Raw genomic sequence first — 17,413 nt, 5'->3', positions numbered from 1 at the left:
GGGCCTCCCCAGAGCCTCCCCAGAGGATCTTAAACTCCGAGGTGGGACATAGAAGGAGATACGTTCGGACAGGTACTCTTACATTTTCCATATATTTCAGATCTCTCTTTTCTGAAACCCCAGCAAGCATAGTGATGACACCTGACCTCAAAACTTCAGTCAACTTCTCCCGGCAGTTTCATGCAGATGTTAAATAGTGTAGGAGATAAGACTGAATCCAGAGGGACTCCACAGGCCAATGGCTAAGTAGTTGAGCCAGAATCCCCCAACACCATCCTCATGAGCATCCCCTAAGAAAAGCTGAAGCTGTTGTAGAACAGTACCTCCAAGTTGCATCCTACCACCTTGTCACATGCACTGCTGTAATCAGGCAGTCTCGCCATGTCCCGGCAACACCCGCCCACGAGACATAGGGACCTGTCGTCCCATGCCCTGCACCATTGCAGCTTCCTCATGCCTCATCACATGGGAGGAAGCCTGTTGAAGGTGGCTCAACCAATTTTTTTCTTATGGAAAGATAGGGAGCCTCCAATTTTTCCACTGCTGGAGATGTTTTGGTAGTGTTTTTTTTTAGTTCAGCCACAAACTATCCCAGAAGTAATTTTCTGGGGTCTGATGGGAGTCATTGGGCTCCATGGCTGAACTTTAAAAAACCCATTGCTGTCACCAAAATCAAGAGGTCCCTAAAGAGGTGTTTCAAAAGAATGCCATGATCAGTTGTACTGATAGCTTCTGAGAGGTCTCGAAGAATGAACAAGGACACACTGTACCTCTCAAGTTCCCTTTGTAGGTCATCGCCAAAGCAATCATAACAAGGTCTGAAACCAGACTGAAATTGATCTAGCTAATCTGCTTCATCCAAGAATCCATGGAGTTGAGAATTATTATTATTATTATTAACTTTATTTGTACCCCGCTAGCATCTCCCGGAGGACTCGATGCGGCTTACACAGGCCGAAGCCTCAAAACACAATACAGTAAAAACAACACAACAGTAGAAAACATAGCAAATCAATAAGTTAAGCAAGCAATAACGACAATAACAATACATCATGACACTTTAAAACTGGGCCGGCCAGCGCAGTGGGGTACAGGGTTAAAAGTGCTAGAGTGGTAGGAGGAGCATGGGAATAAAATAGTATGGTGTGCAGTAATGTTAATTTTGCTAAAGTGCTTCTAGGACTTGGGTGGGGATTCCTAATCTGAGAAGGCACATCGGAACAGCCAAGTTTTTAGGTTCTTTCTGAAAGCTGCTAAAGTAGGGGCCTGGCGAAGATCTTTTGGAAGGGCATTCCAAAGTCGGGGGGCCGCCACAGAAAAGGCCCTGTCTCGTGTCCCCACCAGGCGCGCTTGCGACGTGGATGGGATCACGAGCAGGGCCTCCCCAGATGACCGGAGCGAGCGTGTGGGTTCGTAGGTGGAGATGCGGTCACGCAGGTAGGGTGGTCCCAAACCGTTCAGGGCTTTGTAGGTAAGCACCTGCACCTTGAATTGGGCTCGGAAAATAAATGGCAGCCAGTGGAGCTCCTTAAACAGAAGGGTTGACCTCTCTCTGTAATGAGCCCCAGTTAGCATCCTGGCTGCTGCCCGCTGGACCAGTTGGAGTTTCCGAGCCGTCTTCAAGGGTAGCCCCACGTAGAGCGCATTGCAGTAATCCATTCTAGAGGTGACCAAGGCATGGACCACCCCGGCCAGATCAGCCTTCTCGAGGTACGGTCGCAGCTGGCGCACAAGTCTCAATTGTGCAAAGGCCCTCCCGGATACCGCCGACACCTGAGCCTCAAGTGTAAGCGACGAGTCCAGGAGGACACCCAAACTGCGGACCTGTGGCTTCAGGGGGAGTGTAACCCCGTCCAGCACAGGTAGCCACCCTATACCCCGATCCGGTTTACGATCGACCAGGAGGACCTCTGTCTTGTCAGGATTGATTTTCAGCTTGTTCTTCCTCATCCAGATCGACACAGCGGCCAGGCACTCGTCCAGCACCCGGGAGGCATCCTTGGCATTAGGTGGAAAGGAGTAGTAGAGTTGTGCGTCATCCGCATAGAGATGGCACCCAACTCCAAAACTCCGGATGACCTCTCCCAGCGGTTTCATGTAGATGTTAAAAAGCATGGGCGACAGAATAGAGCCTTGCGGGACCCCACAGGTCAAAGGCCAGGGGTCCGAGCAGGCGTCTCCCAGCTTCACCATCTGGGTTCGACCCTCTAGGAAGGACCGGAGCCACGATAGAACCGCGCCCCCGAGGCCCATCCCAGAGAGACGACCCAGAAGGATACCATGGTCGATGGTATCGAAAGCCGCTGAGATGTCCAAGAGAACCAACAGAGTCACACTCCCCCTGTCCAGCTCTCTGCGGAGGTCATCCACCAAGGCGACCAATGCCGTCTCGGTGCCATGACCAGGCCTGAAACCAGATTGTGACTGATCTAGGTAGTTGGTATCATCTAGGAAGCTCTGGAGCTGGGAGGCGACCACCCGCTCCAGCACCTTACCCAAAAAAGGGAGGTTGGAAATTGGCCTGTAGTTACTCAGCACCGTGGAGTCAAGGGAAGCCTTCTTGAGGAGTGGGCGAACCACAGCCTGTTTCAAGTTAGATGGAAAAATCCCTTGCTCCAACGATGCATTGATAATCAATACAAACCAATCAACCAGCCCCTCCCTGGCTGATTTAATGAGCCAAGATGGGCACGGGTCTAGGGGTGAGGTGGTCGCTCTCACAGCCCCAAGAATCTCCTCCACGGTTTCAGGAAGAACAAGCCTAAAAGAATCCCACAAGGTTGGACAAGCAGATGTCTCCGTCACCTCTTCTGGCACTGCGATGAAATTGGAGTCAAGCTCAAGGCGTATCTGGGCGACTTTGCCTGCAAAGTGGTGTGCGAAATCGCGACACCGAGCTGCTGGGTCAACAGTGACCTCCTCCACCACAGGTGGGTGGAGGAGTTCCCCCACGACCCGAAACAGCTCCGATGATCTATTTCAGGGGTCCTCAAACTTTTTAAACGGGGGGCCGGATTACTGTCCCCCAGACTGTTGGAGGGCCGGACTATAATTTTTTTAAAAAAAACAATGACCAAATTCCTATGCACACTGCACATGTCCTATTTTGCTACTGTTATGAATTGTAATGTAAATATCTGATATGCAGGATGTATTTTTATTGTTACAATCTGAACATAAAACATAGTTTTAGCATTTCTGAAGATAAAATAGTTCCAATTAAAATAAGGAAAACATTCTATTTTCTGTCTTTTTGAAAGTGGTTTTTGGCATATGTAAGCATGAGTCCCCTTATGGGGGGGGGGGGAGAAGGGCAGGGTATAAATATAGGAAATAAATCTATATAAATAAAAATGTAAGGTTCGTTTGTGGGATTAACAGAACTCAAAAACCACTGGACACCTAACAATGTATGTCCTTCACTCAAAAAAAATTGATTTTGTCATTTGGGAGTTGTAGTTGCTGGGATTTATAGTTTACCTATAATCAAAGAACATTCTGAACCCCATCAACGATGGAATTGAACCAAACTTGACAAAGAGTTCTCCCATGACCAACAGAAAATACTGGAAGGGTTTGGTGGGCAGTGTCCTTTGGTTTTAGAGTTGTAGTTCACCTACATCCAGAAATCACTGTGGACTCAAACAATGATGGATCTGGACCAAACTTGGCACTGATACTCAATATGCCCAAATGTGAACACTGGTGGCGTTTGGGGGTTGTGTTTGCTGGGATTTATAGTTTACCTATAATCAAAGAACATTCTAAGCTCCACCAATGATGGAATTGAACCAGTCTTGGTACACAAAACTCACATGAACAACAGAAAATACTGGAAGGCGAGGAAGGTGTCTCTCCAGAAGGGCCCCAGGGCATCCTGGCTGCTGCCCTCCCTCCTTGCGCCCGCAGCAAGTGAGGGAGTGAGTGCGCGCGGGACCTCTGGGAGGGGAGGGGGGAAACTGTGGAGTGGGGTGGCCCCTCCTGCGCACTCTCAAAGGCGCCTCCCCCCCTCCGAGCAGCAGCAGCAACAGCTGAAGGCGAGGGAGGCGGGGATCCAGGCGTACGCAGCGTGAGAGGGAGGGGGTAGGAAGGGAGGGGGAGGAAGAGGCACGCGCGGCGGTGGCACAGACGGGACCCAGGCTGCGGAAGCCAGAAGTTTCCTCCCCTCCCCTTCTTCTTCTCTCTCTCTCTCTTACCCTCTTTCTCTTCCTGGCTGTCAGTCAGGAGGGAAACAGGCCAGGGAAGGAAGAGAAAGAGGGTAAGAGAGATGGAGAGAGAGAGAGAGAGAGAGAAGAAGGGGAGGGGAGGAAACTTCTGGCTTCCGCAGCCTGGGTCCCGTCTGTGCCGCTGCCACGCGTGCCTCCTCCTCCCCCTCCCTTCCTACCCCCTCCCTCTCACGCTGCGTGCGCCTGGATCCCCGCCTCCCTCGCCTTCGGCTCTTCCGCGGGAGAGCAGAGAGTGTTTATCCCTCCACAGGCTTCTCCGCTGACGGCGAGGAAGGTGTCCGTGAATGGTGGCAGGAGCGCCGGGTGGGCGTGGCCAAGCGATGCTTGCTTCCCACCCGGCGCCACCTCCAACATTCGCAGACCCCTTCCTCGCCATCAGGGATCTTCTGTTGCATAGCAATGGGGTCTGCTCTGCCGCTCCGGAGGGAGGGAGAGAGAAACGCCGCTGACGCAAGCGGCGAGGGGCTTTGTGCGCGGCCAGGACAGGCCGCGCGGGCCGGAGAAAGGCCCTTGGTGGGCCGCATGTGGCCCGCGGGCCGTAGTTTGGGGACCCCTGATCTATTTGCTGCAGACGCTATCCGGGTGGTCGTGAATGATTTCCTGGCCACCCGAATAGCCACGGAGTATGCCTTAAGAGAGGCTTTAGCCCGTGCTCGATCAGACACGACCCGAGATTTCCTCCATTTGTGCTCTAGCCCCCTTCTCGCATGCTTCATCACGGCCAGCTCCCCAGTGAACCAGGGGAGAAGCCACCACATGTTCCAGTTCCTTGCCCACAAATGGAAAATTTGAGATTGGCCTATAATTTTCCAGAAGTTAGAGGTATTGGGTTCTTGTCTTGTGGCAAGAAGGAATTAATCTCTTACCTTACTCGTTCAGCCAATCCTCTGATTTATTTAATTATAGCCAATAAGAGCAAGAGTTTACACATGTGGTGGGTCTCACTGTTCCAAGGACTCTGCCACCACTCTCTGGTGGCACTAACTATCGTATCACATTGAAAATTTCCTAGTCATAGGACACTTCAACCCCTATTCAAACATGGAGAGGTTCATCACATGAGTCAAATTACTTCTGGCAGACATCCATGGTTGAAAAGAGGCAAAAGTGTCCTGAAAGGAGAGAACATCAGCAATCAACCTCATCACATTGAGAAATTTCACCCTCGTAGAACACCTAAACCCCTTTTCTAGCATGGAGAGGCATGGAGCTCATCACATGTTCCAGAGTTGAAAAGAGGCAGAAATGTCTTGAAAAGAGGGAACTCTGAATATGGGCCAGTAATTATGTTCAGAGCTCCTACCTCTAATCACATTTTACTCATATCTTTACAACTGAGAAATAGGTATGATGGGAACCATCAAAAGTTTCCTTCTTGTTTCATTGCCCAACCATCAGCAGTTGGTTATGTGTGGATTGTGCTATATTATTAAAATTAAAATCATTTGTGGCTGAAGCAATATGTACACCCAAATAAGACTTCTAACTACTGTCACTCATAGGACCATGTTTTATCTAAATTTTGTCTGTGACTCTTTAGAACATAGCATGACAATTTATTTTTTATCAAACTGCCAGCACTCCACAGCTTCATACAGCCCTTAAGGGATTGTAAAACTGGGTTAGTAGGTTATACACATTCACATACATATTCTTTTGTTGCCACAGTCTCCTTAGAACTGTTGTCTCTTCAATTCACGTTAGACAAAAGCACCCTACAAAATATCTCAGTAGAAATTATGCATACCACAATGAAGTGCTAACAAAATACTTATAGATTCTAACGAAAAATAACAGATGTTACACTAAAACTGAAACATCTGAAATAACACTTTTTCTAAGGAAGTTGTGACCAACCTGTGCTCCACAGAGCTCTAAGGGGTCCACATGCACTTCCCAGGGGCTCCACGGTCACTGTTCTGTTGTAACACAAATGGTTTGATTTATTGAATTTTCAAAGTTTTTGTATGTATGGCCAAGTTTTGACAATATCATGTGTCTTTGTGGTGGTTGAGAATAAATTGAGATATAATGGTAAATTCCAATGTTTTTGAAATACAGTGTCTTTACATGGATATTGCACAGTTGTTTAGTAGGCCTGGGTAACAACACCAAAATTTGTTTCTAAAATCGATTTGTAATTGAGGGTTTTTTTTGTTTCGATATTTAAATTAATTACAAAATTTTCCAAAAAAAAAGTTCGGTATTTACGAAATTTCGTAAATATTTACAAAACATTTTGTAAAGATGGCGCCCTTTTTTTTTTCAATATTTTTAAAATATTTTTTAAATTTAATTATTAATTTAGTAGAATAGGGAGGAGAAATTAAAATTATTATTAAGGAGGGAAGGCAGGCACTCACTCTGTCGGGCCCTCTCGCTCGCCGCTCGCTCGCCCCTCTCGCTCGCCGCTCGCTCGCCCCTCTCCCTTCCAAGGAAAAGTAAAAGCTCGCCCTCTCAGCAAGCATCGGCAGGCGGCCATCTTACGTATTTCCGAAATGGACGGAAATACAAAATTTTTTGGCGCCTGCCGTTTCGATATTTAAAAACACTTCCAGGTTAAAAAAAAAGTTTTGTAATCGTTTCGTAATTCAAAAATTAACGAATTTTTTAACGAATTACGAATTAACGAAACGAATTGACCAGCCCTATTGTTTAGATATCTCTTTACTTTCTATTCCCTTACTATCTTCTATATTCTTAAACAGTATTAACTTGTAAGGCATAGGGTAGGCCTAAGAGGCTCCACCATAGAAATGGGTTCTAAAAAGAGCTCCGTGAGTCAAAAAAGAACCACTGTTCTAAATCATCTTACCCCAATCTGCTGTCTTATATCCTTAAATTTGTCATTTTGTTATCACTGTGTTTGCCTGTGGTTATGGTTCTGGAAAAAGGGAAAAAACACTCAGTTTGAGCTTATGAAAAATACAGAAAATACAGAAATGGTTTACGTCTCATGTTGGTGAGATCTTGTGTGGGGTTGGGCAGATTATTGGCAATTTCACCAAAACAAGATTACCAGTTTTTACTAAAATCTCAGCAATAGTGAAGTGTTTCCTATATATACTGTTCTGTTGCGTTCTGGGCCTGTAAAGAATTTCCTTTAGAACAGGACGTGCAACTTTTGCCCAGCGGGAAGCCAGGGGGGCCTAAAGAGAAGTTCTCAGAGGGTTTTCACCACAAATAGTCTTTAGATGGCTTGTGAAGTACAACAAAGTCTTTTATTAATGAACAATCAAACAGAAACTTCTCTTGTCTTCAGTAAAGTTAAGCAAATGATTCCAAGCTTTTAGGCAACTGGTGAATTCCTAATCTTGCCCATGAAGGACAGGCAACTGTCTTCAATAACTTCTTCTTTAAAGGAAAATCCCCTTTTTAACTTCTCCCAGCCTGACTGTAATCTAACCTTTACTGATGTGGGCTCTGCTACCGGGTTGAACTGCGTCTCGAACACCGAGTGGACCTACCAGCAAAGCAGCAGATGTTCTCCAGCTGGAGTTCTTTGGTCTTTAGGGCTGTTTTCCTGGAAATTCTTAAAGGTTGAAGCTTTTGTACAGGAGAAGCTTGCACACGTCCTATACATTAGCTTTCTTTGCTGAGACTAACTAAAAAATGGCTCACTTCCCTTCCCAATTGCCCTGAGCAAGGGGTGGGACCAAAACTTAACGATGATGGACAGGTGACTTGCCCTATAATTGCAACCAAAGGAAGCCACCTATCTGCAGAGTCCCTGAAACCTTGGACTGCAAGCAAATAAAGTAGGAGCTCCTGCTATAGCCGTACCAGAACATATACTAATCTAATCTTTTTTAGACTGAGGACTGACAGCTTCTTGAAGATTTAACTCTCCATGTGATAGTCAAAATATAAGCAAATATGAGGTCTACAAACATGCAAGTGCAGATTTAATTGGCTCACACTGAATTATATAAGAAATGTATCTCATACTGATGGAGCAGTTCCCATTGAGGCCAGGATCATTTTTTTCCAACTGATATGAAGATTATTTTTGTCTATAATATAACCAATATTGCAGTGAGTATGTTTTTTTAAAAAAAGGATTAAACAAAAATGTATTGCCGTAGTTATTTCTTTGTTGATAAGAAGATACCTTAAGGGGTAAAATAATGAATGTTTTAAAAAGGTTGGAAAATATATCTTAAAGGATTATATATTAATTCCAAGCCACTGAGAAGTAGAAGCCAAAGTTCTTTTGTTGCTTCACCTTAAAGTCTGGAATAATATAAAGTACATTCTTAATTTTAGACATACCCTTCATTCAAAAAATGCGTGATTTTTTAAATAAAACTTTATCTTCCTTTCCACTTCAGACAATAACAGTGAGTTAATCTTCTGTGTACCGAGTCCAACAGAATTAAAGTGCTTAAAAGGATTATGGAGATTATTGCAAAGAGAGATTGTGCTTCTGAAATTCAACATCTTGCTGCATCTGCACTGATTAATAGAGTGCAAATAAGTTATTACCCTTAAATTGTGGATTAAAAATAATAAACAAGGCACTGCCATTTTGATTACCCTAATAATCACATGCAATCCATGCATATAATGTATGCTGGCATATGTGGGGTGTCAGCTGATTGCGAGCTTTGCCCTTTCTTTTCTCCCCCCCCCCCAACCCCACTATAAAGTGCCCATATGCAATGGGCACTATGATCAGCTAAGCACAGGCTGTCACTCATCTCTATCAAACTACAAACATTTGTGACTACTGTTCCCAATAGGTTTCATCATACTAGCCTTTGTTATTTTTCTAGATGTTAAACATGCAAATCAAGGTGATACATGTGAGGTTCATGTAATGAGTCCTGATGTCACAAATATATTGGTGTGTGTTCCTTCTGTTGATTATCAGTTGTTAGAAACCACTTTCGTTATATAGGGGTCTTTTTTGACATGTCAGGAGCAACTTGGGGAACTGCAAGTCACTTCTGGTGTGAGAGAATTGGTCGTCTGCAAGGACGTTGCCAGGGGACGCCCGGAAGTTTTGATGTTTGACCACCCTTGTGGGAGGCTTCTCTCATGTCCCCGTATGGAGAGCTGGACCTGATAGAGGGAGCTCATCCGTGCTCTCCCCAGATTCGAACCTCCAACCTGTTGGTTTTCAGTCCTGCCGGCACAAGGGTTTAACCCACTGCGCCACCAGGGGCTTATAGGGGTCTTAAAAGGCAAGGAATAGTCAGAGGTAGATTTCCCAGTTTCTTCCACTGAAATATAGACCAAAGTACCTGGCATTCATTGCTGGTCTCCCATCCAAGCACTAACCAAAGTGCCCATTCTTAGCTTCCAAAATCAGTTGAGATATTGTGCCTTTGGGGTATTCAGCATGATGGCTCTCTGACACAGCAGAACATAGGCTTCTAACCTTCCCTAGCTTTTTGACCATACCTACCATGTCCCACAGTTGATGATGGTTGATCATGGAATGTGTAGCACCTGGTGGTTGTTAGTATACATAAGGCTTGTTAGGATCAAGACTAACAGGGTGGTGATGCTGCAGAAAGTATGGAAGGGGTTAATCTCCTTCTTGATTCTAAAGGGCAGAGTAATCTATCTGTAAGAACTCACAGGTGGTAGCAAACAGGTAGTAGGCCTGTAAAGATAGGATGCAGCTGTGATCAGTTGCATAGAAAGAGCCAGGCTAAAGACTGCTCTTTGGGAAAAAATATTTATCATAACTGGCCATGGAGATTTTTTTTTTCAGGTTGGTGGATTATGGTATCCAGACCTTTAGCATGAACTCTTGTAAGTAAGCCTTGTGTCTTGATGAACCTTGGATTGAGAAGATTGTGTTTGATGAACTCCATTGTGTTTGTAGCTTGCTGTGGACCTTGATGAACTGTGAAGCCCTGGACTGAATCTTGACTAGTATTTTGGCTTACTCTTGAACTTTGGCTTCTCTGGCTTGATCCATGACTATGCTTTAGACTTGTGCTCCTTGGACATTTATCATTCAACTCCCGGTGTTTTGACTATTCGACTACACCAGTGGTTCTCAACCTGTGGGTCCCCAGGTGTTTTGGCCTACAACTCCCAGGAATCCCAGCCAGTTTACCAGCTGCTAGGATTTCTGGGAGTTGAAGTCCAAAAACATCTGGGGACCCCAGGTTGAGAACCACTGGACTACAGCTTTTGACTACTGCATACTCCTAATTACTCTCCTTGTTAATTAGATTTTGCTTTATATTCTTTGGCAGTGAGCTACCTTTATGTTTGAACTCTGATCTTGAAACAGTCATTGTTTTAAGTAAAATAGTTTTTGAGACAAACTGGGTGTGATGTTTGGTTCATCTCTCTCTGCATACCAGCAGAGCCTTGCATTGTGACAATACTTCTCTTATCATGTAGGAAAATCATTTGAGAATGACTAGATGGGAAAGCATGTATACCACAACATAACTATGGACCTGGGATTTCTGAACTACATCCTAAGCAGTCTAGAAGTGCTTAAGTACTATCTTGTAGATTTGTTTTCATGAGAAGATTAAGGATGGAAGCTGTCTCCGACATGTGAAACAAAAACCAGTAGGCCTGTGAGATACTTAACATAAAAACAATACATCTCCAAATATGCCCCAGAATGTTTAGTGAAATGTTAGGGTTCCAACATGAACATGTCAATACTGAAAGGGCTCTTGGGGCACATCAACACTTATCACATGGGCTGGCTTTGAACTGGTTTTGCTAATGTAGCTGATGAGATTGGCAGGTCTTTAACTGATTTGAGACTAGAAAATGGATTACATTTACCACTGAATCTGGCCTCAAACTGCTTTGCACTCCCCTCCCCTTTCTGGGGAGATGTACACTCTGAAGGAATCAGAGGTGAAAAAAGAAAGGGAAAGTGACATCTAGGAGTAGAAATTATCAGTTGTCAAAAAATGCCCCAAATGTATGTCTGCATAAGAAGCTCCCCTCTTAGCCAAACATACGCTTGGGGCATTTAAAAAATATATTTTATTGATTTTTTCATTGCATATAAAATTAAACTCCAATAAAATGGAGTGTGAAAAGGGAGAAAAAAGGAAAAGGAAAAGAAGAAAAAGTGTGTGTGTGTGTGTGGGGGGGGAATTAATTATGTTTACAATGAAAGTGTGAGAACATTTTGAATTAGGACAGTAGGAAACAGAGGGATGTGGGAAAGCAAAACAAAAGGGGAAAAGAGAAAAAGGAAGAAAAAGAAAAAAGAAAGGGGAGGGGGGGGAAAATAAAATACAGAAAAAAGATAAGATGACTTCCAGGTTATCTCCGGTTGTGTTGTTCATTCTTTTCTTTCCTTTTTTTCTAGTTTTGCCTTCAAATTTCTTATTATTATTAGTCTTTGAAGTTTCTTGTTATTTTTGCAAATTTATTTCAGGGTTCTCATTCCTAATAAAGTCAGTAAATTTATCCCAGTTAGTTTTTTTGTCTCATTGTGTTGTTGTCTGTTAGTCTTTGTGTGAGTTCATTATATCCCAAAATGCTTGGGGCATTTTTTGACAATCCTATAACCCCATATTCAGAATTTTATACAAAGTTTCAGCGAGAACTGGTGTCTACAATGAGCTTTGTGTTTTGCAGAACCAATCTGCCCTTTGATCTGGGATATATTGGGATCTGCTACAGCATATAGGTCTTATCTTGCGTTCTCCTGCAACTTTCTTTAATTCACCCTTTAATCCATGCTACAGCCACATTGGTGGCATGCATTTTGTAACCAGCAGTTTCAAGTTGTCTTGAAGCTGCATTAAATGGTCTGTGTACATGGGTCCTTGGAGTCAGAAAATTTGCAGACCTCAGATCACAGATCATAGAGTCGGAAGAGACCTCATGGGCCATCCAGTCCAACTCCCTGCCAAGAAGCAGGAAAATCGCATTCAAAGCACTCCTGACAGATGGCTGTCCAGCCTCTGTTGTAAAGCTTCCAAAGAAGGAGCCTCCACCACACTCCGGGACAGAGAGTTCCACTGCTGAACAGCTCTCACAGTCAGGAAGTTCTTCCTAATGTTTGGATGGAATCTCCTTTCTTGTAGTTGGAAGCCATTGTTCTGCATCCTAGTCTCCAGGGCAACAGAAAACAAGCTTGCTCCCTCCTCCCTATGACTTCCTCTCACAGATTTATACATGGCTATAATGTCTCCTCTCAGCCGTCTTTTTCTTCAGGCTAAACAAAATCAGTCCAGCCTCAATCAGAGACCCTCAAAATGGAATAGAGGACAACTCCCAACATCCTACAAAAGCATAGACATTAAGATTGCAGTTGGGGTGTGTCCCATCTTATCTGGAGAGCACCAGATCAAGGAAGGCTAACTTGGATAATTATTAGAGCAGTCACAGCCTTAAGACATTATTGCATGAGTAGCGGGGCATGAGGAACATCGAAGAAATGGAGTAGCCTTCATAATTAATAAGAAATTCGCTAAAGCGGTGCTTGGATACAACCCAAAAAATGACAGAATGATCTCAATTCGAGTGCAAGGAAAGCCTTTCAACATCACAGTGATCCAAATATACGCCCCAACCACAGCTGCTGAAGAAGCAGAAGTAGATCAGTTCTATGAGGATCTGCAGGACCTACTGGATAATACACCAAAAAGAGACATTATTTTCATTACAGGAGACTGGAATGCCAAGGTGGGAAGTCAAATGACAACTGGGATCACAGGCAAGCATGGTCTGGGAGAACAAAATGAAGCGGGACGCAGGCTGGTAGAATTCTGCCAGGAAAACTCGCTGTGTATAACGAATACTCTCTTCCAACAACCTAAAAGACGGCTTTATACATGGACCTCACCAGATGGTCAACACCGAAATCAGATTGACTACATCCTTTGCAGCCAAAGGTGGCGGACATCCATCCAGTCGGTGAAAACAAGACCTGGGGCTGACTGTAGCTCAGATCACGAACTTCTTATTGCCCAATTTAGAATAAAACTAAAAAGATCAGGGAAAATACACAGACCAGTTAGATATGATCTCACTAACATTCCTAGCGAATATACAGTGGAAGTGAAGAACAGATTTGAAGGACTAGATTTAGTAAACAGAGTCCCAGAAGAACTATGGACAGAAGTCCGAGACATTGTTCAGGAGGCAGCAACAAAGTACGTCCCAAAGAAAAAGAAAACCAAGAAGGCAAAATGGTTGTCTGCTGAGACACTGGAAGTAGCCCAAGAAAGGAGGAAAGCAAAAGGAAACAGGGATAAGGGAAGATATGCCCAGTTAAATGCGCAATTCCAGAGGTTAGCCAGAAGAGATAAGGAACTATTTTTAAATAAGCAATGCATGGAAGTGGAAGAAGACAACAGAATAGGAAGGACAAGAGACCTCTTCCAGAAAATTAGAAACATTGGAGGTAAATTTCAGGCAAAAATTGGTATGATAAGAAACAAAGATGGCAGGGACCTAACAGAAGCTGAAGAGATCAAGAGAAGGTGGCGAGACTATACAGAAGATCTGTATAGGAAGGATAACAATATCGAGGATAGCTTTGACGGTGTGGTGAATGAATTAGAACCAGACATCCTGAGGAGTGAGGTTGAATGGGCCTTAAGAAGCATTGCTAACAACAAGGCAGCAGGAGACGATGGGATCCCAGCTGAACTGTTTAAAATCTTAAAAGATGATGCTGTCAAGGTGATGCATGCCATTTGCCAGCAAATATGGAAAACACAAGAATGGCCATCAGACTGGAAAAAATCAACTTATATCCCCATACCAAAAAAGGGAAATGCGAAAGACTGCTCCAACTTCCGTACAGTGGCCCTTATTTCTCATGCCAGTAAGGTAATGCTCAAGATCCTGCAAGGAAGACTCCAGCAATACATGGAGCGAGAGTTGCCAGATGTTCAAGCTGGGTTTAGAAAAGGCAGAGGAACGAGAGACCAGATTGCCAATATCCGCTGGATAATGGAGAAAGGCAGGGAGTTTCAGAAAAACATCTACTTCTGCTTCATTGACTATTCTAAAGCCTTTGACTGTGTGGATCATAATAAATTGTGGCAAGTTCTTGGTGGGATGGGCATCCCAAGCCACCTTGTCTCTCTCCTGAGGAATCTGTACAAGGACCAAGTAGCAACAGTCAGAACTGACCACGGAACAACAGACTGGTTCAAGATTGGGAAAGGCGTACGGCAAGGCTGCATACTCTCACCCAACCTTTTTAACTTGTATGCAGAACACATCATGCGATGTGCGGGGCTAGATGAATGCAAAGCTGGGGTGAAAATTGCTGGAAGAAACATTAACAACCTCAGATATGCAGATGACACCACTCTAATGGCCGAAAGCGAGGAGGAGCTGAGGAGCCTTCTAATCAAGGTGAAAGAAGAAAGCGCAAAAGCCGGGTTGCAGCTAAACGTCAAAAAAACCAAGATTATGGCAACAAGAATGACTGACAACTGGAAAATAGAGGGAGAAACCGTGGAGGCCGTGACAGACTTTGTATTTCTAGGTGCAAAGATTACTGCAGATGCAGACTGTAGCCAGGAAATCAGAAGACGCTTACTTCTTGGGAGGAGAGCAATGTCCAGTCTCGATAAAATAGTGAAGAGTAGAGACATCAGACTGGCAACAAAGATCCGCCTAGTCAAAGCCATGGTATTCCCTGTAGTCACCTACGGATGTGAGAGCTGGACCTTAGGGAAGGCTGAGCGAAGGAAGATCGATGCTTTTGAGCTGTGGTGTTGGAGGAAAGTGCTGAGAGTGCCTTGGACTGCGAGAAGATCCAACCAGTCCATCTTCCAGGAAATAAAGCCCGACTGCTCACTGGAGGGAAAGATACTAGAGACAAAGTTGAAGTACTTTGGCCACATCATGAGGAGACAGGAAAGCCTAGAGAAGACAATTATGCTGGGGAAAGTGGAAGGCAAAAGGAAGAGGGGCCGACCAAGGGCAAGATGGATGGATGGCATCCTTGAAGTGACTGGACTGACCTTGAGGGAGCTGGGGGTGGTAACGGCCGACAGGGAGCTATGGCGTAGGCTGGTCCATGAGGTCACGAAGAGTCGGAGACGACTGAACGAATGAACAACAACAAAGCGGGGCATGTGTTAGCATCTGTTTAACAGTGTGTGTTTACACTACATATCACACAATGTTGTGGCAATACTAGTGGCATTCTCGGTTTCTCCTGTTGTTTGGCTTTTTTGGGGGGGGGGGTATAAGTAGGTTCTAAATAGTGCTTTATTTTATTATTAATACTGATGCAATATGAGTGCATAACCCCTCCCTGCTCCACTTCCCTGTTCCCTAGCTGAGGCCATAAACTGGCAAGATAAACTCATATGTATAAAGCTGTGATTTGTGATTCATTGTCATCTCTATATTATGATGGGAGATTCAGACAGAGAACTGCATGTATAGCAGTCCAGAAAAGGGCTCTGCACAATGGCAAATCGGTGTACTAATGAAAACACAAAATAGGAGAGTCACATGTTAAATAAGCCAAATCTTGAAATTGTGCAGTTCTTCCAGATAATAAGAAAAATATTAGATGGACCGTATTACAGGAAGTGGGGCAATACAAATAAGTTCTCATTTTCACAGAGAACAGGACTGCAGTATCTAAACATAGTACTGGACCACGACGTGACAATGTCATTCGAATGGAAGCTAATTCCTTTATAACTTTTTTTGTTATAAACTTGGGTTAAGTGTGAATCATGCTCATACTGCTGTGTAGGAGATACAAATATTGATAAAGATACATATTTGGTATCATATTCTGAAGACTGACTAAAAAATATGGTTAAGCAATATGTCTATGCCTGTTTCTAAAAATATTCCTCTTCTTTATTTTCCAGAAAAATGTGATGAACCATTGGTTTCTGGCTTAGCCCCCTCCTTCTTCAGCAGTTCTTCATCTATACCATCTGCATCAAATAGCTATGCACCAGGGTTTGCAAAACTAAACAAAAGAGGAGGTAAGAGATTTTCTTCTGTGTTTTCTTCTTACATACATTTTTTTAAAAAATGAAAAATGTTTCATGGCTAATTCATAGTGATGTGTGTTGGCGAGAAAAAAGATGTAGTTATGTATTTGTTGTTCAAGTATGTTTATGCATGTATAGCCAGAGGCGGCCCTAGGTAATTTTCAACGATAAGCAAACAGTATTTTGGTGCCTCCCCCAACCAATCATTCATATATATTTTCTGTTTGTCGTAGGAGTTCTGTGTGCCATATTTGGTTCAATTCCAGCATTGGTGGAGCTCAGAATGCTCTTTGATTATAGGTGAACTATGCATCCCAGTAACTACACTTGCCACATTTGCTCCCTTGCCTGGCTCGCTTTGGGTCTGGAGGCATGCCTGGAGACCCCGGCGTATGCACCAAAAGTCACCTCTTCTCCTGACTTTCTTCTCAGCCATTGGGACCGAGACAGAGAGAGAGAGAGAGGTGGAGATGCCCACCTTTCCTGAAGGTAGGTGCAAAAACAAAGGAGGGAGCGGAGGTGGGAGATGCCTCCAGCCGGAGGGGCTCTCTCTCTCTCTCTCTTGGTCCCAATGGCTAAAGAGAAAGTCAGGAGAAGAGGTGACTTTTGGTGTGCACGCTGGGGTCTTCAGACATGCCTTCGGACCCGAAGCGGGCCAGGCATGGCGGCTCCGCCCCTTGGCCCACCCGCGGATTGGGGAGAGGAGAGGAGGCGGGTGGAGTGTCAGGGGATCGGGAAAGGGAGCCGGTCATGGGGAAGGGATCAAACGTGGAGGACAATTGAGCGCCGGCTCTGCTTGCGCACCCGGTGGCTGGGTGGAGCAGGAACGAGAGGGGCCGGCCCCTTTCGGAAGAGGATTGCCCGGCAGCGAGGCAAGAAAGCTGAGGCTCCTCCCGGACTGCTAGGGCTGTTGTGAGCTGAGGAGGTGCTCCTCAAGTGGCAGTCGAGGGGCATTTACAGAGGCGCCACTGTGCCCCTGGCAAAAAAAAGTGTTCAGCGACCGCTTACTTCGCTTAATGGATGAGCCGCCCCTGTGTATAGCTATTGTTATTTTCTTAATTTGTGTTTTTTCTGTTAAAATTTATTAAAGGGTTGGGAGAGGATTTATAATTTTCTGCTCAGTCTGTCAATTTCACCAGCCGTAGTAGCTGCTATTGCTAACAGTCTTACTGCAGTTGTCATATACTGGAGCAATCTTTTCCATTTTTGCATCTTAAAGTCCCCAAGGTAACAGTTTGATTTCAATTGGATATTAAT

General features: G+C 44.5%; 1 protein-coding gene across 1 annotated transcript in view; it reads left to right on the top strand.

Annotated features, from left to right (window-relative positions):
- The window catches only part of CNTNAP2 (contactin associated protein 2), a 1,109,924-nt gene that overhangs the window by 505,523 nt on the left and 586,988 nt on the right, over nt 1–17,413 (top strand). The window contains exon 2 of the mRNA XM_060781556.2: nt 16,028–16,147. Coding sequence (XP_060637539.2) covers nt 16,028–16,147 — 120 coding nt within the window. The remainder of the gene's footprint in view (nt 1–16,027; nt 16,148–17,413) is intronic.

This window comes from Anolis sagrei, chromosome 6 (assembly GCF_037176765.1).
Source record: "Anolis sagrei isolate rAnoSag1 chromosome 6, rAnoSag1.mat, whole genome shotgun sequence".
In the NCBI taxonomy this organism is placed as follows: domain Eukaryota; kingdom Metazoa; phylum Chordata; class Lepidosauria; order Squamata; family Dactyloidae; genus Anolis; species Anolis sagrei.
The sequence above is the reverse complement of the archived record's forward strand: the minus strand, read 5'-3'. Positions and strand labels throughout refer to the sequence as shown.